Source organism: Diceros bicornis, chromosome 18, assembly GCF_020826845.1.
Source record: "Diceros bicornis minor isolate mBicDic1 chromosome 18, mDicBic1.mat.cur, whole genome shotgun sequence".
Classification (NCBI taxonomy): Eukaryota; Metazoa; Chordata; class Mammalia; order Perissodactyla; family Rhinocerotidae; genus Diceros; species Diceros bicornis.
In genome coordinates, this window is record NC_080757.1 from 17,565,390 (window position 1) to 17,593,366 (window position 27,977).

A 27,977-nucleotide genomic window follows, 5' to 3' on the forward strand; every position below is an offset into this window, starting at 1 on the left:
ACAGAGTTGTGGAAAGAGGAGTGGAGATCTGATCAGGGGAAGTTTAAATAGAAGCAATCCTTTTTACCAGGGGGGAGGTGGAAGGAATGAGTCCACTTCCCGGCTGAGAGGAAGCAGGCGTGTGAACAGCAAGTCGACTGTCAGCCCATCAACTGCACCGCTGTGCTGGCCCTCGTGTGCAGAGACGTGCGGGACGAGGCTCCTACCTGTCAGGTTGTCGTCCACCAAGGAGCTGGGTTACGTGGCACCACCCACAGCCTGTCATCTGCTCAGCCTGGGACAACGGCACACATTTGGGTGCAAAGAAAGGCTTCTGGGGCTTTTTCTGGGCATGGAGAAGCTCAAAGGCTGCCTGAAGGAGATCACAGCTCTAATATTGACCTTGTTTGCAATCTTTCTACCCACCAGGATAAAAATATCTTTTAAAAAAGAAAGCTTTCAAGAGAGCATTCTTAGAAACCAACCTTCTTAACGACTCTTGTTTGTATATTCCTGGGCCAGCTAGCTCTCAACCACTGTTATCTGCTGGGCTCAGTAGAAAAAGCTGGTCCGTGCTCTGTAGAATCAGAAAAGGGGGAAAGGAGTCCAGGACCCACAAGCAGCATTCTGCAGGCGGAAGGGGCCCCAGGCTGGGCCATCTGCTCCTGGCCAATCCGATTAGTAACTGGGAGGAGTTTTCTTCTAATGGGGAAAGGTAGAGGAGTGAATTGAAGAAAAGGAAATGTCTCCTGTTTGGTGGCTTCGAGTGGCTGTAACTTACCTGTTTGCCCCCCAGGTTCTATGATCAGGGGTGGGAGCACAATAGGAGAACCCCAGAAAGCAGAGCTTGGTGGAGAGAGAACAGCCTCTGGGGAGAGGCAGCCTGAAGTCATGAGTCGGCTGAGAGATGCTCTCAACAGGTTTTCTTATGACTTGGGCCATTTCAACCTGTTGATAAAATTAAAAAAGAAACAAGAGTGCTGGGGGATATTTCAGGACACAAGACCTTTGTAATGCTTAGAACAAAAATAGAGAATAATGTATTATTCTTCTAGGAGCTGCTCATGACAGTTGCCAAGAAATCAAGATCAGATGCCTTGGGGGCTGAACCCCTGAGGACCCTGAAGAACACACATTACCCCCAAAAATTCACCAACCCACACACGTTTTCCAGTTTCCCTGCAGAATGCCCCAAGGGAGAAAGTAAATGAAATCTAGAACAAATCACTTGACTCCTGCAGCAGGAAGGTGATGGCTAACTGTTGATCCCCCCTCCGGACCCAGTGCATTGCTCCGGAGATGGCCAATGTTCCCCTTCCAGAGAGGGGGATGCAGTTGTTCTTTGAGTTTCAATTTAAACGGGAGGAAAGTTGCAGTATTAAAGATAGGAAGAAGTTCCCACAGAAAATTTGGGGTAAAATTTTGAAGGTGGAGAAAAAAGATGAAAGGAAGGGGGCCTAGGTCACAGGCAGGCTCTGTCAGTTGAGTGCCATCTGGCCACACATTGTAAAGCTCTTTATCTCTGCCATCTGGTCTTCAAGTTCTTCAGTGTTTCATGTGGAAATCATGTCGTTGATATAGGCCGGAGGAAGTGCACAGGCTTTCTTCAAACAATACAACCAGAGACCGCCAAGTTCAGGTTTAATTTAGCTGTGTATTTAAATATATTGACAGTTCATCATCTCTCTCTCAAAAAAAAAATAAACTTAAAAAAAATCCCTTGGCCTGGTAAATGGTTACTTATGGTGGAGGAGAAGATGTGTGGTTATTTAAAAATCCATCAAGGGCCGGCCCGGTGGCACAAGCAGTTAAGTGCGTGCGCTGCGGTGGCCCGGGGTTCGCCGGTTCAGATCCCCGGTGCGCACTGACGCACCGCTTGTCAGCCATGCTGTGGCGGTGTCCCATATAAAGTAGAGGAAGATGGGCACGGATGTTAGCCCAGGGCCAGTCTTCCTCAGCAAAAAAGAGGAATATTGGCATGCATGTTAGCTCGGGGCCAGTCTTCCTCACAAAAAAAATAATAAAAAAATAAAAATCCATCAAATCTAGTTGAGGTCCCAGAGAAAGGGGGTGCAGGGAGAGGCTGGACAGCAGCCTAAAGAGGAGCAGAATGGGATTTTATCCAGATCACTCTGTCAGAAATTCGTATTCTTCTATGAGTTGTGCTTGCATTCTTGAGCCTGAGGTAGGGTTGCGGATGGACACCAAACAGCTAGATAGGGTAGAACTCAGGACACTACCCCAGCCCCTTACACACACACACACACCCCCCAGCTCCATAGAGCTGGCTTCTCTCTTGTTGCTGTAGATATTTTTGGCAACAATCAATCCCTTTTAAATTTTCATTTTCTACTTTACAGAAAAAAAGAACCCAACAAACACAAAACTCTAATTACTTGCATGACCTGGTGTTCATGTCTAATCCTTGCCAGTATTTATGTACATAGTCATCAGGGTGAATCTACTACATTGTGTTCTAATTTTTCACTCACTTCCTTTTTGTCTTCACATTTCCACGTGTGGATAGTTAAGCTATAGTCACTGAAAGCCTCAAATAGGTAGGAAACATATACTGCCACTTTTATTAGCTACCAATTCCTAGTCCTCCTCCAATTGTTGGATTTGAAGGGTTAGTGTCAGGTCTTGCAGATATTTGAATGGTGGTAGCAGTCATGGCTGGACATCTTTTCCATCCCTGGACAGAAAGGTATAATGTGATCTGAGCTAAGCAGAAACATGTTTCAACTCCCAAACTGTTTCAAGAGTTTGAAAAGTTCAAGCCCAGAAGAAATGAAATTAGCTGGAAAGTCTTGGCTCCTTACTACTTTATAACAGGCCATAGGTGTAAAGTCCAAAAGAGCTCGAGTTTCTACCCCATGTTTGACGTCTCAGACCTCGATCCAGAGAGCTGAGCTGACTCGCCTGCACCCTGGCCCTCAGCAGCAATACGAAGGCGTGGCGGCTGCAGCCCAGCCCTCCCCACTGAGGCGCATGGGGACAGAGTCACCAGACACGCGGGCATCCGTAACCTCCGAGCTTCTCTCCCTCGCTCTTCCGGCATGGATGAGAGGTGCCCCTGCCTGCCAGCTGTTACAGAATAAGTGGATTAGCCTCAGGAGTTGCTGGGGAGTGGCAAGAATGAATGGTGAGCAGCAGTGCTGTTTAAGGCCCAGTCAGACTTGCAGAGGCATAATGGGAATGCAGAAAGCCGAAGATGGAATGGACACACCCAGAAGCAGCTAGAATCTGCCCCAAGGTTTCTAAGAGCTGGGCTACGAAAGGTGTGAAAAAGTCTGCAGCTACGGAGCTAGGGGTGCCTTGCAAAGGCTGGCCTTTTCCCTTCTCTCCCTTGCTCTTTTCCTTTTTAAGTCGTATCTATAGTTGGTATAAAATATCCTTTGAGTGTTCATCTTAAATGATAGAGAGGACTGTCCGTTATCTATTTCCAGGCAGAAACTGTTTCTTTTGTGTGTGTGTGTGTGTGCGTGAGGAAGATTAGCCCTGAGCTAACATCCGATGCCAATCCTCCTGTTTTTGCTGAGGAAGATTGGCCCTGGGCTAACATCTGTGCCCATCTTCCTCTGCTTTATGTGGGACACCGCCACAGCATGGCTTGATAAGTGGTGTGTCGTATGTCTGCAGCCCAGGATCCAAACCCGCGAACCCCCGGCCGGCCCCTAGAAACTGTTTCTTTGTTTGTTATTCTTTTCCCAGCATAGCATCCAGGACAAGGGAAGTGCTCTGTGAAGCTTTGTTGAAGTAAGCCCTCTTCTTACGTTCTTCTGAGTTACTGGTAAACTCCAGGGTGGGATTCCAGTCCCTCAAAGTGAAGTCAATACTTCATTCTTAAATAGAGCCTGTGCAAAACCTTGGTGATTTGCTGTCTATTTTTGTTTTGTTTTTGTCCTTTTCAAATTACTTGATTATGATTTGATACCTTGTATAGGTTGGAAGATGTTGTTGCTTTTATTGACTCTCATGGAGCCAATAGGATGTCTCATCTTTAACAGAAACAGTTGTAATCCCATTAACAATGTGGTTTAAGATATATGATGAGTTAACACCAAAGACAAGTAAAATGCCTAATTCTGTTCTCCTTTCTTCATGTGCCTTTCCTACAGAGCTCTCAATCCTGGTAACCTAAAGCTCTGAGGAGGTTCACAGATCGGAGCACCAAGAATTCAGTTCAGGTCCTCAGCAGATGGGCATTAGGATCATCTACTAGCCAGCAGGATGGAGACCACACCCTTAAATTCCCAGAAGGAGCCGTCAGCATGTAAGGATGGAGAAGACTGTCAGGAAAATGGAGTTCTAAAGAAAGGGGTCCCTGCTCCTGGAGATAAGGCAGAGTCCGGCCAGATCTCCAGTGGGTACTCAGCGGTTCCAAGCCCCAGTGCAGGCGACGACACTCAGCACTCCATCCCGGCTGCCACCACTCCCCTAGTGGCTGAGGTTCATCAAGGGGAACGGGAGATCTGGGGCAAGAAGATGGATTTCCTCCTCTCGGTCATTGGCTACGCCGTGGACCTGGGCAACGTCTGGCGCTTTCCCTACATATGTTACCAGAATGGAGGGGGTCAGTATCGTGGGCCACGAGCAGAGGCTCTGACCCGGGGTGGTCTGTAGATCTTCTTGGGAGACCAGAGGATAAATCATGTTTTTTCTGTCTTGTTTAACTGATAAGAGTCTGGAAACATGATTGCTTAGACTTTCAAGCTAGTCTAAAAGACGAATCTCCAGTAAGCCAACACTTTATAAGTCAGCGTGTCTGAGGCTCCCTGGGTTATGAAGTTTCATGAAAGCTCTCCCAAACCAGACCTCCCCAGATTACCAGCATCTTTAGTGCTTCATTTGTTGAAGAGCCCCCTTCTCATCCCTGCGTTATCCAAGCTCCACTCTCCACCAAGTGAGACTAGAGGGATGGCCATCAGCACTGTGCTGTGCTTCTTCACTCCTGCTGGCAGCTTCCTCTCAGAAGAGTCCAGAGAGGTTAGACCTGTGTAAGGAAAAATTGGGAGGTGGCTCTAGGGTCCCAGACCCTCTTGGGCCTTTGGACCTGGGTGAGGTCAGAGAAAGGCGTCAGCTCAGGTCCAGAGTCTTAAGTTACAATCTGGGCATGATCCAGAGCTGAACACAGCCTGACATTAATGCCAACCCCAAACCATACATGGATATGCCTTATCTCTGCTACAAGAGTGTTAGATCTTAGAGGCCAGAGCCTATTTCTTGTTCCTCCTTCTACCCCTAATGCCTCCAGAGCAGTTAACTTGTAGATTATCAAAAATTTTGTAGCTGACTATAGGCATGGATATGGGAGCCCCAGAGAGTAGAGCAGCGGGGTGGAGTGAGTAGGTCTGGGGCCTCTGAGCTGACACTGAACTTGCTATCAGAATAGGAAAAGGATGAGAAATAGGAATTAAACAGGTCAATATTTATTTTGACAGGCGCTCTGGCAACAGATGTTGGAGGGCAGCTCAAATGAGGTTTGGGGGATAATTCCTTTGTGTCCCTCTCATTTCCTCCATGGCCTGACACAGAGTTGCCTGGATTTGCTGCATCTTTTAAGGACTTTGGTCTGTGCAGCTGCAAAGGCAGTTCCAGGGGGGCCCTGGGGAGCCCAGCACTCCCTGCCTGAGAGGAGCGGAAGTTGGAATCACCTTATCTCCAGCTTGGGAGGACTCACCTTTAGCCTGAGCATTATAGAAGGGGCTGCATCACCAGTGACGGCTCTCCTACGTTCATTCCCTACCGTAAAGCTAGTCAAGTAAACCCTTTGGGCAAATGCCACCAGGGGAACACAACGTGGTTCTTATTCTCAAGCCAGATTTACCCACCGTGATTGTAAGATGGGGTCTTTCTGAGTTGCACTGACTTCGGGTTTCTAGGTTCAGAGCACTTTATGGAAGGGAAAATTATCGAAGAGGATCACAGGTGACCCACCCTTTGGGCTAAAACTCAGGCTGCAGGTGAGCAAGCCCCAACTTGGCATTTCTAAATTCTGCCTCAGCCACGAGAGCCAGGAGACACCAGCATCTCCAGCGATGCAGCAGCTCTTTGCTTTCTTATTCTGTGACAAACTACCCTTTCAGCCACATCTGCAAAGGTGGCTCAGTTGGGAGCATTCTGGCTCAGTGGAATTATGGAAATACAGCCAAATATCAATAATCAAGTGTCTGGATCCAGGGATAATACAATGAACAAAGATGCTAATTCAGTGACTCGTAGATTATTGCAGCTGTTGTACAGGTTGTCACAGGAGATCTGTTCCAAGGGGTCCAAACACTGGTCCCTGTACTGGTTGCATCAGAATCACCTGGGGAGCTTAAAAAATTTGTTATACCCATACGTGGAGCTTCTGCTTCAGGAGGTCTGGGCTGGTGTGTGTTTTTAAGCTCACCAGTGATTATGATACCTGGCTGGGTTTGGGAACCTCAGCTCTCCTCAGCCCTGTCATTTTATAGGGGAGGAAAGAGAGACTCAGAGAGAAGTGGCCCAGGGTCCTCCAGGCAGTTGGAAGTGGAACTGGTCCCACTGCTTTTTCTGTTGACTCCCAAACCCAACTTTCTTTCCATTACTCTCTGGCTCCTCCAAAACCTTTCTTTCACTGGGGAGCTCTGTCTACTGCTACTTCTGCCAAAGCACTAAGACCAGGGAGCACAATGTGAGGTCACTTGGCATAGGGTGGCTTCATGACGCTCAAGCATCAGATGGCTCTGTGATTCTCAGCATGACCCCTGGTGTCCAGATCAGTTGGGCTGTCCTGGGACAGATGTGGGAGGGAAGTGAAATTGTCTTTCATCTGCCTCAGGGGCGTTCCTCCTCCCCTACACCATCATGGCCATTTTCGGGGGGATCCCGCTCTTCTACATGGAGCTCGCACTGGGCCAGTACCACCGGAATGGATGCATTTCAATATGGAGGAAAGTCTGCCCGATTTTCAAAGGTAACTGAAAGGCTTGGGTGGGTGGGTGAGTGGGTCCTCCGAGGAAGTGGTGATTTCCATCACTGGTGGGAGCTGGGGACCTTCTTCTGGAATCAGTTAGGCCTTAGGGATCCCTGGGAGCTAACTTGAGTAATTAGGTTTTTGACTGCTCAAGTGGTATGAGATTGTTACAGGGAAACAGAACAAATGGCAATTAAAAGTAAACTAAATAGAAAAATTTTAAAGCATTAACAGTACACACACACGTTTTCTAAAACACATAACCTTGCAAATACATATAAGGAATCTACCACATGGCCACTTTTCCACCATCTCCTGGAGTCTTCAGGGACTGAAATGAACGGCAGCACCCACCTTTACCCCTCACCCTGGCCACAGTGCCCTCCAGTGTCCTGTTTCACTCTCTCACTGTTGGGCTGCCCTTTCCGCTTGGCCTCTCTCACCCTCTCTCCCCCAGGGATTGGTTACGCCATCTGTGTCATTGCCTTTTACATCGCCTCCTACTACAACACCATCATGGCCTGGGCGCTCTACTACCTCATCTCCTCCTTCACGGACCAGCTGCCCTGGACCAGCTGCAAGAACTCCTGGAACACTGGCAACTGCACCAACTACTTCTCCGAGGACAACATCACCTGGACACTCCACTCAAAGTCCCCTGCAGAAGAATTTTACACGTAAGTACATGTAAGTGAGGGGGTGGTCTGTTAGGGGCAGGCCACACCCCTGGGGCTTGGCTTCTTAGGAGGGGGGTGGGGGCCAGGGGCTATTCACCTCTTTCCTGGTGGATTTCTGGGAGATGACACTATACGGGCCGGGGGGGAGGTGTGTAGGGGGTACAGTGAATGTGAGTGAGGGAGTGGCAAGGCCAGCCCCAGGCCAGATTTGAAGTTGGGAGACTCTTCCTTGAGTGCTCCATAATCTGGCCCTCTGTGCCATCCCCCTCCTTTCTGATATGCCATTCCAGGCTGCCCCAACGTGCCCAGGCTGACCCCTACCTTCACATTCCAAAATTACTCCCCTGCATCAAAACTGCCCTTCTTCCTGGGCTCTCCTCTCAGCCAGTTGTCACAGAAGCAAAGCCTCCTACTACTTCAGTAGTTTGAAACTGTTTAAATAGCTTCTAGTCTCAGTTCCCTTCGTATGTGGGATCTACCCTTTGGAAGAAGATGCCTGGAGTAGGTACTATTCTTTAATGGTGGAATTTCAGGCAATGGCAGCGCCAAGAGAGAGCTGTTTTGGGGTGTGGAATGGGCCCACTACCCACACATACAAATCCTCATGGACCCAGAAGCCAGTCGTGTTGGTCATGCTTCCAGGTTGGTCAGTTCCTAGCCAGGAAAGGAGAGGCCTGGAAGCCTGCCTTTGGGTTGAGCACTCTTCCCAGGGTCAGCCGGCTGAATGTGCTGCTCTCTTCTTCAGGATAGGCAGAGCCGGTCCCAGCTCTTCCTGAGGCTTAGTGACCACTTGGTCCGTGCAGCACAATGTCCGTTTTTCCTCTTGGCACCCTCCTAGAGGTGTCACAGATAGGATGCTCAGATCACTGTTCAGACCATCTCATGGGCCTTTCTTTCTCTTTCACTCCAGGCGCCATGTCCTGCAGATCCATCGATCTAAGGGGCTCCAGGACCTGGGGGGCATCAGCTGGCAGCTTGCTCTCTGCATCATGCTGATCTTCACTGTTATCTACTTTAGCATCTGGAAAGGTGTCAAGACATCTGGCAAGGTGAGGAGGACTCTGGCAGCTGATCCAGGCCTGCCAAGAAGCTCCAGAGGATCTCAAACTCAGAACTCAGAAGCCTGGACAGCCACAGACAGGGGGGCATTGTTTCCTTCAACACTAACCACATTCCATGGTGCTTAGTCTCTCTTCATCAAATCTGTTAGAAAATTCTAGAAATAGGCCAATCCCAAGAACTATTATATGATTTTTTAAAATTCCTTTAACCCACTGGTAGTGTCACAATTAATAATAGGGGCAATAATTTATTGAAAACCTATCATGGACCATGTTCAGTGCTTTGTGTACACTGGCTACTTTATTGTCTCCCGCTGGAGACTTCCCCATTTTACACTTAGGGGTGGGTTTAAAGGTAGTTAGTTAGTACCAGCAAGCAGTGACTCAGATCCTGTGTGATTCTAAAGGCCATGATCTTTCTGCCACATCATGCTGCCTCCTGAAATTACAGAAAAAAAAGAGGTAGATCTCCTTTCTTGGAAGTTTTCAAGAATAAAAGGCAGCAGCATCCATGCAGTGATATCCTGTGTTTCCTTCCTTACAGGTGGTATGGGTGACAGCCACCTTCCCTTACATCATCCTTTCCATCCTGCTGGTGAGGGGGGCCACCCTCCCTGGAGCCTGGAGGGGCGTTCTCTTCTATTTGAAACCCAACTGGCAGAAACTCCTGGAGACAGGGGTAAGATAATGAGATAAATGGTGTGCACCTGTCTGTCATTTCACTAACTGAAGCTAGTCCTCTGAATAGGACAGTAGGAACAATTGAAATTGGGGTTCAATGGCAAGTCTGCAGTGATGCTGTAAACCAGAAATACAAGCATGAAGAGTACAGTTGAGGCCACTGGATTGGTTTATGCCTAAATGATAGGAAGAGAAATCACGTCTGTTTGCACTTGTGGCCAGCCCTGGAGTGAGCCTTGAGAGCTCATTTTTCGCCTCTGCATGTAGCCATGTGGAGGCACAAGGGTGCTGACCCTGCTGCTGCCCAGCGGCGGCCTGGGTCTCAGCCCTCACCCTGACCTCTGCTATGTTCCAGGTGTGGGTGGATGCTGCTGCTCAGATCTTCTTCTCTCTCGGTCCTGGCTTTGGGGTCCTACTGGCTTTTGCTAGCTACAACAAATTCAACAACAACTGTTACCAGTGAGTATCTGGGGCTCCCCCAAGCAAAGCTTGAAAGTGGGGTGAACGTCGGCCATTGAACTGATGGCCTCAAACCTGGCTGGGCTCAGGCTGTGTTGACACTCTGACCCTCAGGGGTGCCACAGGTCCCTGACCAATTCACTCATGGCCAGAGCACCCACACAGACCATAGCCTCACCTGGGCCACTCAGGGGTTGAGAGGGGCCCCAGGCCACTTCCGTTTTGTGAGAGTCTCTGTATATCAAAAAAAATTAAGAAATTCCAAAGCAGGTTTACAAAAATTGCAACATATGTTAAATGTGTGGATTTGACTTGTTAATGTGTTTAACAACAAAAATTGTAATGTGATAATTTGTTTATGTATATATACACAAAAAGTATAATGATTGAACTCTTTTGACCAAGACAAAATGCCATAGTTTTTGTGGCAAAATCTCATTTCAGAAATTTTGATGAAACAGGGAGTGTTGCACTAATTGTGATTTAAATATCACTCGTCATCTTTAGAGTTAACTTTGTTTTTAATATTCTATCACAGATGGCAATGTCAAGCAATTTGTGCTATTCATAAGATAATTATAGAATTTATTTTTTTTTAAAAAAGGAATTCACATACACCCTAAGCAATGTGGCCTTGCACTGGGACACCAGCCTGAAGTTATATGATGAGGTCTTCCTTTAAAAGTGTCAGGATATCTCCATGGCAGTTTTGTGACCTCATTTGCACATAATGTCAAGAGTCTAAATCTGAGGACTTCACAAATGTGAGGCCAAGGCCCCCTCCTGGCCCCGACTCCAGCCCAGGCCCTGCTTCAGAGCAAGCCTTGTTTGAAATTGAGAGGTCTGTGCTTTGCTGGTTCACAACAAGACCATCTCTTAAAACCATTCCTGACCTGCTGTTTTCCCCCTGCCATGCGTGGTGATAATGGCAGCTTGTGCTTCAAGGCTGATCCAGCCAGTCTGAGAGGCTGGGCACTGGGAGGAGGGGAGGGGACTCCAGGACAGGCTTGAAATCCCTGTGAGCTCAGCCTGCTCACCCTTGCCACGGCTGGAGACAGATGCTCCTTAGACTCTCAACTTGGAAATATCTCAGCCCCCTTGGGTTTTCTGCTCCAGAGATGCCCTGGTGACCAGTGTGGTGAACTGCATGACGAGCTTCGTTTCAGGATTTGTCATCTTCACAGTGCTGGGGTATATGGCTGAGATGAGGAACGAAGATGTGTCTGAGGTGGCCAAAGATGCGGGTAGGTCCTTGGGTTCTGTTTAGGTCCTTTGCTCCCACTGAATTGCTTTGCTGCTCTTTGGATCTTTACAAATATCTAACTTTTGAATTATTTCTAAATGTTCCTTTTAAAATTTTCAAAGATTTTAGAGATACTTACTGCCTTGGAGATCTCAACCTTTCCATGTGTTCAGGCCATGGTGGGGATGGCAGCTCCCTTGGCACCCAGTACTAGGCCCTTGAATACACTATGGGCTTGAAAATATGACCTGGATGATGGCTTTTAAAACAAGTGGGTTTGGGTCCTGTGATGGGTCCAAGTCTAGTAAGCAAATGATTACTAATCCTTAGAATTTCCCCTTGCAGAAAAATAAAATGTAGATGACATAGTCACTCTACTGTACTGTGAGGTTTAATGGAAAAAGAGTGACAGATGTTGCAAAAGAGGTGCTGGGATCTTGTGGATGGAGTCCCAGGGCTTTGTGTGAACATACTCCTGACTTTGGCCTGATGCAGTGCTCTGATCACCATCATACCTCAAACTAAGGCAGCCCTATCTAACCCATGAGAGGTTGAGGACACTCACACTATCACACTATCAAAAGGGACTTTAAAATAGCGGGAGGTCTTTATTCTGAGGCCTATATGACTCTTCTGAAATCAGTTTAACATTTCCTACTGTTCTGGAGCTAAAGACATCAGGGAGAGCTAAGTGCTATGGGACTGGAGAGATAGCAATCCTGGCCTTGAAAAAAAGCACTGAATTATCATATAGTGGAAACTCTTATTCTTGTATGCAGCTTTGCTACTCTTAGGGTCTTGGGTTTGTTTCTATTCCCCACATTGGTTAGGGTATACACTTTTCAAGATGGATACTATCCCTCCCTGCCTCCCAGGATGTTGGGATGGTCAGGTAAGATGGTGTGGAGTGTGAGGAAGCATTTGGTATGTATCAAAGCCTGATTCACATGTAAGGTTTTGTGATGAGAATTGTAATTGTTGGTGTGGCTGAGTTTTCCTCTGAGACATCTTTGTAGGGCAGGTCTCGGCGAGCACCTCCTCCTCTCTCTCTCTCTCTGTCTCAGGCCCTAGCCTCCTCTTCATCACATATGCAGAAGCCATTGCCAACATGCCAGCGTCCACCTTCTTTGCCATCATCTTCTTCCTGATGTTAATCACACTGGGCTTGGACAGCACAGTGAGTGAATGGGGAGGGAAATTGACTCTGGGGAGGAAGGAAGAGGAAGAGGAGGGGGAGAAGGAGGAGAAGGGAGGGGGAGGAAAGAGAAATGGGGGAGGAGGAGGAGGAGGGGGAGAAGGAGGGGAAGCTGTACCCATTCCCTCCCATCCTGGCCACCCAGGCAGTGTTGGCTGCTCCCTCGGGGTGCTGTCCCAGCCCCTTGTTCACGCCTCAGCTACAGCCTTACCTCCCTCTAGAACATTAGGGAGTCATTTATGGGATAATGAGGGTAAAATCCCCGGCCATAGGCCAGGGCTCAGCATATGTGAACTGTTACTATTATGCACTGTCCCTTGACCAGATGTTGGCACCTAAAGACCAGGGTGAGGTCTCTTGTGTCTCCATGCCCTGTGGCCCAGCATTCAGCTCAGCACCTTGCACTTATTAGTGTGGAAAGAGTCTCAGCTTTGAGTTGGCCTTTCTGGAGCAACCAAAGTCTCCCCAGGAGACCTTACATAAAGAGTCTTGTGCTTGTCCATAAAGAGCGCTGTATTTTCTTTCCTTGATGTCCTTAGGGATGGGTTCTAAATCACAGTGTAAAACAGGGAGATATATTTCCAGTGAGGTGAGTAAGGGGAACTGGTCATGATCAGCTTGACTGGTCACTTGGCAATCTTAACCCCTCCCTCCTGTTCACTGTCCTAGAAGGTAAGAGATTTGTCCCAAAGCCTCCACGGTGACCGTTTATGTGTCCCTCGCAGTTTGCAGGTTTGGAGGGGGTGATCACAGCTGTGCTGGATGAGTTTCCGCACATCTGGTCCCAGCGCCGGGAGTGGTTTGTGCTCGGTGTGGTCATTACCTGCTTCTTTGGATCCCTGATCACCCTGACTTTTGTGAGTACCACAACCCTCTGCTTTGAGCCAGCCTCCCCTAGGGCAACAGAACACTACAAGAAGCTGTTCCTTCCCTTCCATCCCACATGGTGCCCTGGCTTTGGGGCCAAAGGAAGAGGGGTTGTCACTGCTGTTAAAAAGTTTGTCATCAAGCATAAGAAGAAAAGTTGTTTCTGGCAGCCTCTGTTTGTAGAATTGTGCATGGCATCTGGAGGCTCTGAGCATGTTACAGTAGATTCAACTAGATTTCAGCCTTGGCAGAATATCTGGAGAAAAACCAAGGTTTGCTTTTCCAGTCTATTTCCAGTCTGTAGGGCTGCTTTCATGGGACTAGTGCCCTGATGTCCTGATTTGCAGGACATGTAGAGGCTGGTGTCTCATGGTCGTAATGTCATTTTGTCTTCTCCAGAGTACTTGCAATGGTGAAGAAGAGAGACCTTTTCTGGTGATTTTTTTTTTTTTTTTTTTTTGTAGCTGAGGCAGATACTGTGAAACTGTAAAATGGGCATCAGATAGTACCCACACACATCCTAGGCTTGTGTGCTCCTGACTCAAGGCAGATTTTGCAGATATGCATCTTCAAGCCATGCCTGCAGTGGCTCTGGAGCTTCAGCAGGGTGTTGGGGTCCTGAGTAGGACACAAGGAAGTTGTGAGTTAGGACAGAAGGCAAAATCGTGACCAGCATGCTCAGTGTGTCTCTCCCAGATTCAGTCTTTAGGGATCGGGATTCTCCAGGGTAGAATATACAGTAGGTGTTCAGTAAATCAAAGTTGAAAACAGATCCAGAGGCCCTTTTGAGTTTGTCTTTTAAAGCTTAGTGGGGAAAGGAAACAAGAAGAGAATGCTGTATAGGGCGGGAAGAGGTGTCTAACAGGATGAACTCTGGCCCACACTGCAAAGGCCAGGCAAGGAGGCAAGCTCTGGGATACTTATATTAGGTTCAAGGTGTGAATTTTCCAGAATTATCCTAAGTTAAGAAACTCTTTTTGGCCCCTATCATAAAAAGCAGGCAGTGCCTCAAAGGGCCCTTAACTAGGTTCATGATCTTATTTCCAGGGAGGGGCCTACGTGGTGAAGCTGCTGGAGGAGTATGCCACGGGGCCCGCAGTGCTCACTGTTGCACTCATAGAAGCAGTTGCTGTGTATTGGTTCTACGGTAAGATGCTTCCTTCCACCAGCCACAATCCTTTCTACACCAGCCCATAGCCACTAGAATAAAGAAGGGCTGATTTCATCACAGGCAGGGCAGTGGACAAGATGGCAGGTCTGTAAAATAATCTCAGCCGAGTGCCTTCTTCAGAAACAGGTCATTATTTCCTTCGCACTCTATACAACAGATTGCCCGTACTCTTGGAGGACATTTTTTCCTTCTGAGTTTAAATGTTTACCCAGTGGAGACAGGCAGAAGCGGTTCCATATAGCTCATCCACAGTGGATGCTTAAGATCCTAATTGGCTCTAAGAACTGGACAGATAACAAAGAACTGGTGCACAGAGGATGCATCTGCAGAGTGTACAGTATACTACTGTTAAATTTCACAAGCAAGTGCTCCTTCCAGAGCCCTGAGACAGAGCTTAGGAGCTTATCTTCTAGGGAAGAGGCAAGAATGTTCCTGTTTGGATTATCTGCCTTGGTAAAACCCCAATTCACCCCTTTTGATCCTAGGGTGGAATCTGATAAGGGTGAAACCACCAGGAGCGCAGAGAGTGAGCTGACGTGGGTCCCTCGGCAGGGGTGCCAAGAGCCCCTGGGTGGGGATGGGGAGGGCACAGGCAATTGAAATGAAGAAAACCAGGTCCAGAGATTCTTCTCTTCATTTTTAAAATCAAGAAGTGATTATTTTATTCTGAAAATGTATTTATTTTCCTAGTTTCTATGATAATAAAACAGCTGTAGCGTGTTTGTCATTACACATAATACGAAGAAGGGGGGCCCATATTTTGAGTTGCATGTAACCCTAGTTTTTTAAAAAGAAGTCCTCCCCACCTCCTCAGCAATCCATAGGACCAAGTTCAAAGTGTGTGAATTGCTTTAGACCTGCCCAAGGATTGCTGGGCGCTCTCAGGGAAGCAACTGCAGAACCTCCTTGCTTCCCCTTCTCAATTTTTCACCAGAGTTCTCAGTTCTCACTTCCATGCCAGTTACTTTTTATAGAAGAACCTTGATCTTTATCTGGCATATGAATGGGCAATATCATGGTTACAATTTTCTCTTGAAAGTTTCCAGGATATGGTCAAAGCCAGTCTGTCGAAGGGTTCACCATTCCTAGACAAAATTCTATTTTCTTTTCTATAGTAACAATAAGATCAAATATATGCTGAGATCTTAGAAAGGCAGTGTGGGCACCAGACGGGGCTTTAGGTCCCTCTCCAAATGTCCACCAGTCCTCCCACTCTGTGTAGAAAGAGCTTTGCTTGCTATAAAATGCAGTGTTGTGACAAGTCCCCCATCCCACTTTCAGACCAGATTGGTGCCCCTGAGCCCCTCCTATGGAGAAATTCTAGAGCTGTTACTCTCTTTGAGGATCAAGGGATAGAAGGACAGTCCATGTCCTCTCTCAGTCCATCAATCTCTTTCTCTTTCGGATGGTTTTAGGCATCACTCAGTTCTGCAGTGATGTGAAGGAAATGCTTGGCTTCAGCCCTGGATGGTTTTGGAGGATCTGCTGGGTAGCCATCAGCCCTCTCTTTCTCCTGGTGAGTTGTCATTTCCCTTCTCCTTCTGGCCTTGGAGAAAGATTCACCCTCAAACAGTTACAAAAAATAAACTTTATTGAAGTGTAACATATATACAGAAAAGTATGCAAATCATAAATGTACATCTCAATGAAATTTTATAAGTTGAGCCCACTTTTGTAGCCAAAGCCATACCAAGAAACAAAAACATGACCGGCACTTTAGAAGCCTCTTGTGTGTCCCCTCCCAGTCAATATACCCCCTATAGGTAACCACTCTTCTGGCTTCTAACACCATGGGGTAGTCTGGGCTTCAGTCACTTGATCACATCACTCCCCTGCTCAATGATAATGATTAATAACATTTATTGAGCATTAAGTGGCAGGCCAGACTTTGTGCTAAGCTTATACCCACTGCTCTTTGAATGCTCACAACAGTTCTATGAAGTAGTTATAGTCGCATTTTACATTTGAGGAAATTGAGGCTCAGAGAAGGGTCCAAGGTCACATGACAAGAACTGTTCAAGACCGGGGAAGGATTTATTGTGCTGCTCATGAAGTCCACGGGAAGGTCCTGGTAATTCTGTACTCATTTTCTTAAAGACGCCCCACACAAAGGTCCTCAAGTGTAGACCTGAGTCAAGAGTAGCATCCACTCGTTGCCAAAGGACCTGGGTGAGAAAGTTCCATTCTGGGGGGTGCCTGTCTGCCAAGATGTGTCCAGCGTTCACTTCATCTTTGCTGCACGTGCCCCTGCTTTCCTCCTGGCATCCGTCCTGAGTGTGCTCTGAGGTCGTGTGGGGTAAAGTGACTCCGTGCACATCAGCAGGGACGACTCTCCAGTTCTTTCATTTATCTGTAACTTTATTTGGGGGGAGTTTTTGATCTTTTAGAGAAAGAAAGGTTGTTAGACTGCCCCTTCAGTCCAGCTCCAGCTTATGAGGAGTGCCTGGGCCATCCATTTGGTCTTGGGACATCTCTGCATTTGGCATACAGCTGTGCCTCCTCCTCTTTCAAAATAGCCCCTTTTGTATTCTGTTTGACTTTCTCCAGGCAGCCCTTCATTTTTTGTACTTTTTGTACCCATACATCAGGACATTAACTTATGATGGACAGCGTGCTTATTCTTGCCTCTGCAGTGCTGCAAGTGTCTCTCTCTACCCTAGAATCCCTCTTTGACATCCATTCCCCTGTACCCCGGAGGTTTCCAAAACCAAAGCCAACCTTTGCCCCACGCAGCAGATATCCTCAGGGCCCGGTGGCTCTGGTGTGTGCTCTGGCTCCAGCATTCCCCTAGAGCTTGGCCTGGTAGTTCCTTATTACCTTATTGGCTCACTGGTGCTTTTAGGTCAATTAAAAACATATATTTTTAAATCCAGAAGTTTTAGTTGTTTTCACTGAGAAGGTTGGTCTGAATCACCTAGCCTGCCATTACTAGAAGCAGAAGTCCCGATATAAATGGATTATTAATATATATTATTACCAGTGCTTCTCCATAATCTACTTAAATCCTTTCATTTGTTTTTCAAATGAAGAAGAGACATTGGATTAGTTCCTTGAGGGAAGAAGCCATGTTTATTTGTTCATTTACTTTAGTATTCCCCACACAGTGAGGAAATGATGTCCAGGACTGAGACTTGGGGGAGGCAAGTGAGGCACACATCATGGGCATAAAATTGAAGGGGGTGCTAAAAAACTCAGTAACCAAGATGAATACTACTTTTTTTTTTTTTTTTGAGGGAGATCAGCCCTGAGCTAACATCCATGCTAATCCTCCTCTTTTTTTGCTGAGGAAGACCGGCTCTGAGCTAACATCTATTGCCAATCCTCCTCCTTTTTTTTTTCCCCAAAGCCCCAGTAGATAGCTGTATGTCATAGTTGCACATCCTTCTAGTTGCTGTATGTGGGACGCGGCCTCAGCATGGCCGGAGAAGCGGTGCGCCAGTGCGCGCCCGGGATCCGAACCCGGGCCACCAGTAGCGGAGCATGTGCACTTAACTGCTAAGCCACCGGGCCGGCCCGTGAATACTATTTTAATGCAATATTTTTTAGTATTTTCATTTCTGTGAACTTCTGGATGTCTAGCAGACGGGGTGAACTCTTGGTGTACATCAATGAGTTTCTATGCCTAGGAAAACCCATGTACAGATCTGGGTTCAGGTGCATTACTCATATTCCTGTGACATGTGCTTTACTCACTTCCTCTAAAGGCGAGTGCTCCACTGCCTGATGAAGAGGAGGCAAATCTGTCTTCCACTTCTGGGGTTACTTAACAGGTCCCCTGCTCTGGCCTTTTTAAGGCTGCTTTAGGTAAACAACCAGTAGCTTACTAAAAAGATTCCTTTTCACTGTAACCAAGTGACAAAAAAAGAAAATATTGTATATGAGCAAGAAAAGGCTGGGACATGTAAGGGGGCTCTGGTGCAACACTTACGGGCTATAACGAGAGCTTGAGGCCTCCCTGAACTGCGCTGGATTTCACACACCTGACATCAAGATGAGGACGAGTTACCGCAGGGATGGTTCCTAATCAGACTCTCTCTTTCCCTGTTCCAAAACTATCTTTCTTAGTAGCCGAGTCTGGGGGTGAGGAGAGTAAGTCTGGAGAAAGGTTTGCAACTTGCCGGGCTCCTGTTTTGAAAGCTTCCTCCTGGACTTAGGATAACACTGTTCCAGAAGATGGATGTGTGTTTAACGGTTTTCCATTTTATTACCTGAAGACAAAGAAAAAAAAAGATATAAATAGATATTTAACCACACAAATAATTTACATTACTGTCTTCTTTATGACTACGAAATAATAAAATTAAGTCAAGAGCAATAACGATTTCAGCACAGTGGTTACTAGGCAAAAACTGATATTTATGCTCTCTCTGGAAACCAAACTGAAATAAGAAGACTCATAAACCAAGTGTTGGGAGCACACCGTGGAATTTTTCTTGGTCGAAATTTTCACTGATTTTTCAAGTAAAAAGTGTATTAAGGTGCTTTTTCCTTCCGTTATTCCTTTCATGACGAGGGCCTGTGGCAGGTAGTCGTTCATTGCTGAGATGTCTCATTGAAACCCCAGGCTAAGGCGCTTAATGCAGAAAGCGGAATGCCCAAGAAAAGGGGAGAGAAGGAACACATATCCAGGAGGCTGAGTCCTCTCCAGGTCTTGAGAACCTTATTATTAATCTCTCCTGGACATAGGTACCTTCCATCTGACAAAAAACAATCACAGCTGAGAAGTGCAGGAAGAAATAAAAACAAAGCAGAGAGAAATCTGAAGCCCCAAGACTGGCAGGGGCCATGGACAGGTCACCCAGTTTATTCCTCCACTGTTGGCAAGACAGGGCCCAAACCAACCCTGATGGATGCCAGTCTTTTCTCCTTTGCCCTGAAGGGGGTGCTGTAACTCTCCTAAAAAACGTTCTGAGGCCTTGGCACCTCCACGGTAGAGTTTGAGGTGGGAGTTGGGGAGGAAAATCTAGATTAGCAACTAGCTGTTTTATTGTTGCAGTTTAGGCACAGAAATTAGTGACTTCTGTGTGTCAGAGTTCAATCTAGGATTTATCACATTTTGGGAATTTCCCGAAAGTATCATAGCTTTAGCATTTGGTGTTCATGATATCAGAACTGCCTCTATCTGCATGGATATCGTTAAGATTTTTAATGTTCTTGGAATTTCTGTTTTAGTTCATCATTTGCAGCTTTTTGATGAGCCCGCCACAGCTACGACTTTTCCAATATAATTATCCTCACTGGAGTATCGTCCTGGGTTACTGCATAGGAACCTCATCTTTTGTCTGCATCCCCACGTATATAACTTATCGGCTGATCATCACTCCAGGGACATTGAAGGAGGTATGTGCTAGTGTGTGTGTGTGTGTGTGTGTGTGTGTGTGTGTTCATACTGGTAATTATTTGGGGAGAGAAGGGCTCCCTTGTTATGCTCTATTCAAGGGAGATACGTCTAACACATGAAATTCACCAGGAGGCTCTCAACCTTATATATTTATATACCTACACCATGGTGTAGACCTCTAATAGCTGCCACTGTCATCTTAAGGCATTTCCCATAAGCCTCACATACAATGGTGAGAGTGAGTTGGTCATTTGCATGCACTACAGCTCGCAGCTTGGGATGTGGATAGCGTTCTAAACTTATCACATAACTACTTTGCCTCTTGCTTGCCACTGGGCATGGACATCAGATTGGTGATGTCTAGAGTGATACACAAATTTTGATTTAAGTGCAGATTATGGTGGAAAATGTTCATGGTCATTTTTCTAACAGCAATTAAATAACAAGGGCCATTAGCAAATAATATAATAATAGCAAAAAAATAGCAAAGGCTATTTTGAAAATCATCACTAAATAAAGATATTGCAACAATATCATACTTTTGGCTCAAACCATTAGAGTAAAAAAAGTTGCCATTATAGCAAGATTCATTTCAGTAATGAATAATGTGCTGTAAAAATTTTAATAACAGAACCTTACAATTTGTATAAGATTGTATGTTTTTCAAAGCATCTTCATGTAGGTTATCTCATTTTGTTATCAAAATACCTTATGAGGTGGATGGGCAGGTATTATTAGCAGACAAGGATACTGAGGCTGGGAATAATCCTGCTCAAAATTTCCTTCTTTCAGTGACTTGTCCAAGGACACACAGTACAGGGAGGCTCAGAATCCAGGTCTCCTGATTCCTGGTCCAATGCTATTTTACTTTTAGGTGCAGCTTCTCTTTTGTCCTCAGGGTATTAATAATTTGCTAATGTACAAATTGGCGCTAGAGGTTAGGGAGAGATGAGTTGCCATTTTTCATCCTTCAGGCCACCAGGATTCTCAGAAGTGTTATCCTTCACATTACCAGAATTGAAAATGCTTGAGTCATTACTTGTTTGGTTGTGTTTCTTGCCATAGCAAGAAGGTTACTGAGGCAGAAGAGCCTGAAGAAGTGGCCACTTACACGTCTGTAGGTGGGCACATTTGTAGGGTGCTTTTGTAGCTCAAAGGTGAAGAGTGGTATTTGGGGAAAGCTAGAAGGGACCATACTCTACAGTGACCTGAGAACTGAGGTGGGCTATTCTGTGGGCTCTTAGAAGCAAAACTCAAACATGAGACCATCACACTCATCTTTCTAAAACATTTCATAAACATGAAGCAAGAGAACATGAGGCAATTAAACATCAGCTCTTTCTGAGAACAACTGAGTTCATTTCTTTTTCTAAATAGAAAAACTGAATTCTAGGTGAACAGAACTCTGCAAGGAGTTACTAATTTCCTACACCCAAACCAACCTCATCACAACCTCATTCCTCCCTAAGGGCCTTAGACTCTGGTGGTGTTTGAAATACACACTCACACCCAGGATCATTGAATTTGCTCCTTCAGGTTGTCCTTTATGGCAGTCATGATGGTCCACTGGCTCTGGATTCAAACCCAGAGGCTAAGGTCAGGGTGGGAACTCCAGTTAGGTTAATAAATGTCAGTATTCTTTGGTCACAGCCTGCACTGCAAATCATGGTCTTTCCTGCAAATTCCCCTTGCTGGCCACAAAGAAATGCCACCTAACGATGTATAAATTAGCAGAGCTTAGATCCATTAGTAGTAAAGGTAAGGCTGATTGCAGGGTTATCTTTACCACAGGACACCTTAGGGGAACAGTGGGTTACCAGGAAGCATCATGATACAGCCAGTCAAGGGGGACTGGGAGGGAAAAGACCTAGTCAGCTATGGCAAGTCACTCACCTTCTCTGGGCCTTGGTTTCTTCATCTTTAAAATGTGCTCCTTGGACTGGATTAACATTTCCCAAAGTGTGTTTTGAGGAGCAGTAGTTCCATGGGATATCAATAGGTGTTACTGCTGGGGGAAAAGGTTATGCGGTCAAATAATTTTGCAGAATGCTAGATTAAGGCAAGCTAAATAGGTTTCTTTACTATGGGACTTCTCAAAAGCCTTAGTATGCCCATGTGCATGCTCAATCTCTGAGAGGGATAAAGCATACCATGTTTTTGCCAAGCACCCCAAGGGACTATCTATTTCTGTGAATACCAGACTTGATAGTCTGTAAGATTTTATCTGTGAGAGAGGGAAGCCTCATATGAAATTTTGTTGTGGTTAAAAAAAAAAAGACTAAGAGAAAGGTAAATTTCTTAAATCTTTTGGATCCTAGCCATATATAAGGTTGGAGCTTATGGAATGAGCCACTACTCACTCACCTGTAATTTGGTGGATATCACATGCACCTGAAGCCTGGAAGTCTCAAGGTTGGAGTCATCAACTGGATTAGGTCATTGTCACAGAAGCCCCTAGTAACCTGCACAACGATACTGGGAAGATGGTCCTTAATAAGTAAGCATTCACGAAGAAGTCAACAGTGATCCATTTCTTAGATTATCACCTTGTAGAAGGCCAGGGCCTGGCAAATTTTGAGAGCAATAGTAATCTGGTAACTGGAATGCTGCCAAACTATGGAAAACGAAGATGGGCCTGGCCTTTGGGGAGATCAGCAGAGACAAGGGCAGCAGAATGGGTGGGTGGGGCTAGGGCACAAAAGCCAAACGTTCTGCTTTACAATGTTGTTCATCGTGGGCCTTGCCTCCACCACACACCCTAGTGCTCTCTTCTCTTTCTGTACAACATAGCTCCACTTAAGACTAGTTGGAGTGATCTGTGTCCAGTTCCCAATTAGCAAGACATAATTCTGTTTAATCAGTTGTGGGTTACATATTCATCTATGGGGAAGGATGGTTTGTGAAATTTTCCTTTCTATGACTTCATGTGTCTGGGTAGCTGATGAGCACTGCAGCAGCTCCTTTTGAAATGGATTTCCAGTGTGAGATTTCAGTACTCGAATATTAAGGTTGTCAGGAACAAAACATGTACAATTTTGTGAATTTCATTAACTATGAGAATGGAACTTTCTGAATTCCGTAGGCCCTGCTCCTTAAAGAAGAACAAACTCCCAGAACCAGGAAATAAAAAAGGTTGAAGGGGACTACATACTTTTTCAATCCAAAACAAAAAAGGACAAGTAGCAGAGCTTCACCTAAAATCAATAAATCAAAAGATGCTTTCAGATCCAACTTTGCCTGCTTACCATACATACAGACTTTTGGCCATCAAAGATTTCACTAAGCAACTTAATAAAGATTTTTCTAAGCTTCCGCAGTGCTGCTGTTTTTCCTTCTCCACATCCCTGAGCTGCTTCATGTCACCCTGATGCTCTTTCACAAGGCGGGTTGTATATTTCATACCCAAACCCAAGCATATTTCAGATCTGTCTTCTGTGTACCTCAGCTGTTTCTAAAGTAAAAATTCTCAGCCTTTGAGTACTATGTCAACATAAGATTGTTTTAGGAGTGATGATTTAAATGGTCACATCTTTTAAAATTTAATTATGTGATCATTTGCCCCCTTGTATGAACTTTACAGGTGGATTCATTACATCAGAACATCCTGTTACAGTGGCTGATGGCACTGTGCACCATGCCTATACTGTGTATACAGGGCACAAGGAGCCTGGCTGAGGGGAGGGGTCCCAGAATCCAGCAACTTACTCTGCTCCCCAAGCCCTATGTGGCCACATGAAGCCGCCTCTGTCCAGAAAAAGAATGCCCTTTCCCAGGTCATCAAAGGCATGTTATAGGCCAGGGGAGGTGCTATTGAAGGCTCATCATTTTCTCCCATTAGTATTATAATGACTTTCTTAATTAGTTTACAGATGCTTATAGTTCATGAATATACCGTTTTTATCCATATTTGAAAACTAATAAATTGGGAATTCTTTTCTTAAGGAAAATCAATGAGACTATTCCAACTTACTATTAAATACCATTAAAATGCTATTTAAATTTTGTTTTCATATTAATGTTGAAATATTTTTGCAACACTGTTGCAAGAATTACAAGAATGTTTATAATATATTTTCTCCCCAACAGCGTATTATTAAAAGCATCACTCCAGAAACACCAACAGAAACTCCCTGTGGGGACATCCGCCTGAATGCTGTATAAAACGCTTCAATGAGAGGAAAATGGCTTCCCAACAACCTCTTCCTCCAGTTGACAAGTCACACCTCACCTTCTCCCCTCTAAGTGAATGACTTTCCAGCTAAGCCTGACAACGGAAGGGCCTTCTTCATAGAGACACAGTCCCAAAAGACTATGGTGCCCAGACTCTTATGTCCTCCAGCCACTTCTTTCTGTGAAATCTCCTGGACATATTACCATGTTCGACTCTGTGACACAGCTGCACTGGCCTACTTTGGATGTGTGAGGGTGATGAAAACCACCGTATAATCAGTTAGGATTAGGTTTAGAATCAAGTCTGTGAAAGTCTCCTGTATCATTTCTTGCTCCAATCACTGGTGTCTGACATCTGTTTGTTTTTAAAGGTTTCACTGTTCATGAATACATAGACCATGTAGGAGAAAACAGGGATGCTGTCTTGCTAGCTATATATTTTCTGAGTAGCATAGATGTCTATAGCTGGAATCTCCTAGAACCCTGTAACCTGTGGAGTCAGGAAGGGAAGATGTAAGAAACTAAACTGAAAAATAATATGTATGTGTGTGTGTGTCTGTGTATACTGTTGTTTCAGTGTATCCTTATCTCTATTCTAATACTTTAGGCCCATTATAAACTATATGAATTTCCTCTAATTTTTCTTATATTAACAAATTCCACCTACTCAAATGTGTATGTATGCTATTATTTGAAGGTTATAATTACTACAACATGCTGTGCCACCTCCTCCTTTTCCAGTGACACTACTTTAGCCCACACACTTTCCTTTATGGGCCAGCCTTTAGCATTTGCTGCACTTCATTGCCATCTTCCTATCTCTCTGCTAAACAGTCAGGATAACACTCCACAGGCAAATCTGGCCTATTTCATTAGTCACTGTGGCTTGGCTGTTAACTACTTGGAAGATGGATATTGACAAATGTGTCTTCAGTGTTCAGTTGACTATCTGGTTTAAGCTCTGTCTACTTCAAATGACTGTGTTTGACCATTGAGGTTACTTTGCTTTGTGAAGAAAGGATAAATTCAATTCTCACTTATAAGGGTATAAGATCTGGCACCCTGACCTAAATTAAGGTCATCCTCAATCCAAAAGTAATTAGAGAGTCTGAGTTAGCCTTAAATGGACCTCCCCCAACCCCTTGATCCTTCCTGGTTGACTACCAGGGTTGTGAACCCTCCAGATAATTTTTAAGATTGAGCCTAAGTAAGACTGATTGGAAAAGGGTCAGTTAAGTGAAAAATCTTTCAGTCTACATAAAGCCCTTAAAACAGATCAAGTAAATTTGACCTTTGGTGGCTTGTGACTCAGAGGCATAGGTAGAGAAGCAAATTTTACCTTGTAGTGTGAGATTTCCGTATCAAAATCTTACAGGGAATAAAGTCTAGTCAATGATAAAAGGACTCAATCATCTGGCCCCATGTCACTTCAGTCCTCTATATAAATCAAACTTAATTCTAACAACCTTTTAGAAAGAAGATCCATATAGCAGAGGCCTCGTTTTATCTAATTATAGATCATCCTCCCTTGGCTTCCTTTCCCCAGAAATCTCTGCCCTGGCCATCTTCCTGCATTCCCCCTACATCCTTCTATTTCTGATTCTTTGCTTTTCCGAGCGAGATATTTTCCTTATAGATGTTAGCTGCTGAGAAGTTTCCCAAAATATTAAAGTAAAAGAGAAGGGGGATTAAAAAATGTCGCTTATTGGGGCCCGCCCCATGGCTTAGTGGTTAAGTGCGCATGCTCTACTACTGGCGGCCCGGGTTCGGATCCCAGACGCGCACCGACACACCGCTTCTCGCGTCCCACATACAGCAACTAGAAGGATGTGCAAATATGACATACAACTATCTACTGGGGCTTTGGGGGGCGGGGAGGAGGAGGATTGGCAATAGATGTTAGCTCAGAGCCCATCTTCCTCAGCAAAAAGAGGAGGATTAGCACGGATGTTAGCTCAGGGCTGATCTTCCTCACACACACACACACAAAAAAAGTCCCTTATTAACCTGTCTTCATTATCTTCACTCTCATTCCTTCTTGCTACCTTATTTCCATTCTCTGCTTTCTAGCATGACAAAAGGAGAGGTTATGTAAGTGGCAGCATGTATATTCAGTAGTAAATAGCTTTGCAAATTTGAAGAACGTGCTTTATAAAGATACTCGGATATGGATTCTTCTACACTTACGCATTCTCCAAAGATAACATTTTTATTTAAAAAGCACTTTTTCCAAACAGAATTAAAGTTTTGCCAAGCCAGGTGCTAAGGGAATTATATAGGTGTTTTGAAAAGTTTTCCAAGTTCACTGGACTTAAAAAAAACCCAAAATCTCTGTTCTGCACGGTTTGCATTTACTTGACCCCTATTTATCAATACTACTATGAATTTTTTTTTTTAAGGAAAACTTAAGAGTAGGTAGATGGACTTTAAAATAACCTTTTAAAGAACTTTTACATCTAGTAAAAAATAAAAATAAAATAAAAAGTAAAAATGGAATTGAATTGTAAAGTTATTTAAGTACTGAAGTTATTATTTATTTATTTTGGCTGTGATTTTATTAGTAAGAGATACCCAAGGAATAGGCAAGACACAAGAAAAAGGCATGCAGGCTGTTCACTTGATTGTTTCCTATACTGATATGCAATGAAGTCCAAAGAATTCATCTCCCTTCCAAAAAACTTACAACCCGTTTAAAACCTATTCCACTCGTTGCGTGGAATGTATATGACTTGTAACCTAAATTCACTGCCCTGGCTGCCCCATCTGAGAAGGATGCAACACCCTGACACACCCAAAGTCAGTATAATACTCCAAAATAAAATAATGAAAATCAAACCAGATAATGAAACCTCAAAATAAGGCAAAAAGTTATTCTGACATGAGTCACTCCCTCACCATCCTCTTTACTAAGCTTGTTAATTTAGTGCCACCAATCTCAAAATTTAAGCGTGAGTATGTATTTTCATTTAACTCACCCACCCCACCCCCACCCCTTAAAAGAGAGTTTATTCTCCTGGAATTAGAATTGTATTCTTTCTGATAAGTAGGGAAGACTGACCTGATATGTTCTATCTGTTGTATAATTGATCTGGAGTTCACTGTCAAAGAAAGCTTAAAACTATGGAATGCAATGGCTTAACTGCGCTGTTCTTACACATATCTTAGATAATGCTTAGGGACGCAATGGTACAATCCAAGTTTGGTTCCTTTCTTAGCATATCTCTTTACTCATAAATCAACACCTGGTGCTCAAGATATCAGAATTATTCAGGATGGTTGTCTTCATTAAACACAGCAGTAATCAGAGGGCATTTTACACCCTTTTTTTGGTCAGGGAGGAGTAGGGAGGAGAAGCAGTAGGTTCCTCAGAGATAGACTGTGCTACAACCTGTCATCCTTATAAGTAATGTAATAAAAGCAAAATAGTCCTATGCTAAGTGGGAAGAAGTTGTATATTTGAAAGTCATCATGGAGCTCACATATCATTTAAAACACAAGAAGAGTTACACAAAAGGCGAGGAAGGTGAGCTTAGAAAGTGCTTGCTTGAGAAGCACATTAGAGAATGAAATTTATAAATCCAAATATGGAAAAAAGAATGTTAAGACAGTGAATATCCCAATACTGTAGAAAGCTTTTCTGGTCCACTTGAAACATTCTGGCTTCTAAATTTTTTCTTCAATATCAGTTATTTAATATTTATTAAATATTCAATATTTATTAAAATTTGTCCTGTTTAGTTCCATGGAAGAAATATTTTGAAACTCTAAATCTTTTTTTTCTTACTTTCTATAGTATCACTCTTTCCCTCATTGCTTAACTGTCTCTAAATTTTCATGATAGAATAGTATTTTAAAGTTCAGATAACTACATTAGAGGCAGAGACAAACCTAGTCACTAAGCTAATTTCTCTGCTCTTCTTGGGATCTGGAAATTTCTAAGGGAAGGTGAGCTTAAGTTTTATTTGCTCTACTAGAATGAAATAATACACCTCTCAATTAGTTTAGAAGGCATTTACAACAATGGAAAAGATAAATATTTTAGGGTGGAATCTTAAATATGTCTGTCATGCAGTTTCATATAGTTGGAATCTATTCGGTATTGTTTCTACATTGGGTGTTTCAAAACAACTCACATTTTCAAGAGAAGAAGTCTTTTTTTGGAAATGATTCACAGTATATTTTAGTTGGAA

General features: G+C 44.6%; 1 protein-coding gene across 2 annotated transcripts in view; it reads left to right on the forward strand.

Moving 5' to 3' along the window:
• SLC6A4 (solute carrier family 6 member 4) overlaps nucleotides 1–25,546 on the forward strand; it is a 39,788-nt gene extending 14,242 nt beyond the window's left edge. The window contains exons 2-14 of one of the 2 annotated variants that reach the window (XM_058560173.1): nucleotides 4,101–4,555; nucleotides 6,788–6,922; nucleotides 7,380–7,599; nucleotides 8,510–8,648; nucleotides 9,205–9,339; nucleotides 9,697–9,800; nucleotides 10,917–11,044; nucleotides 12,108–12,220; nucleotides 12,964–13,095; nucleotides 14,153–14,252; nucleotides 15,692–15,792; nucleotides 19,449–19,616; nucleotides 23,704–25,546. In XM_058560173.1, coding sequence (XP_058416156.1) covers nucleotides 4,213–4,555; nucleotides 6,788–6,922; nucleotides 7,380–7,599; nucleotides 8,510–8,648; nucleotides 9,205–9,339; nucleotides 9,697–9,800; nucleotides 10,917–11,044; nucleotides 12,108–12,220; nucleotides 12,964–13,095; nucleotides 14,153–14,252; nucleotides 15,692–15,792; nucleotides 19,449–19,616; nucleotides 23,704–23,778 — 1,893 coding nt within the window. In that variant the 5' untranslated portion in view covers nucleotides 4,101–4,212 and the 3' untranslated portion in view covers nucleotides 23,779–25,546. Of the gene's footprint in view, nucleotides 1–4,100; nucleotides 4,556–6,787; nucleotides 6,923–7,379; nucleotides 7,600–8,509; nucleotides 8,649–9,204; nucleotides 9,340–9,696; nucleotides 9,801–10,916; nucleotides 11,045–12,107; nucleotides 12,221–12,963; nucleotides 13,096–14,152; nucleotides 14,253–15,691; nucleotides 15,793–19,448; nucleotides 19,617–21,935; nucleotides 22,284–23,703 lie in introns of those variants that run through there. The other variant, XM_058560174.1, reaches the window with a different exon arrangement.
• The last annotated feature ends 2,431 nt before the right edge of the window (nucleotides 25,547–27,977 follow it).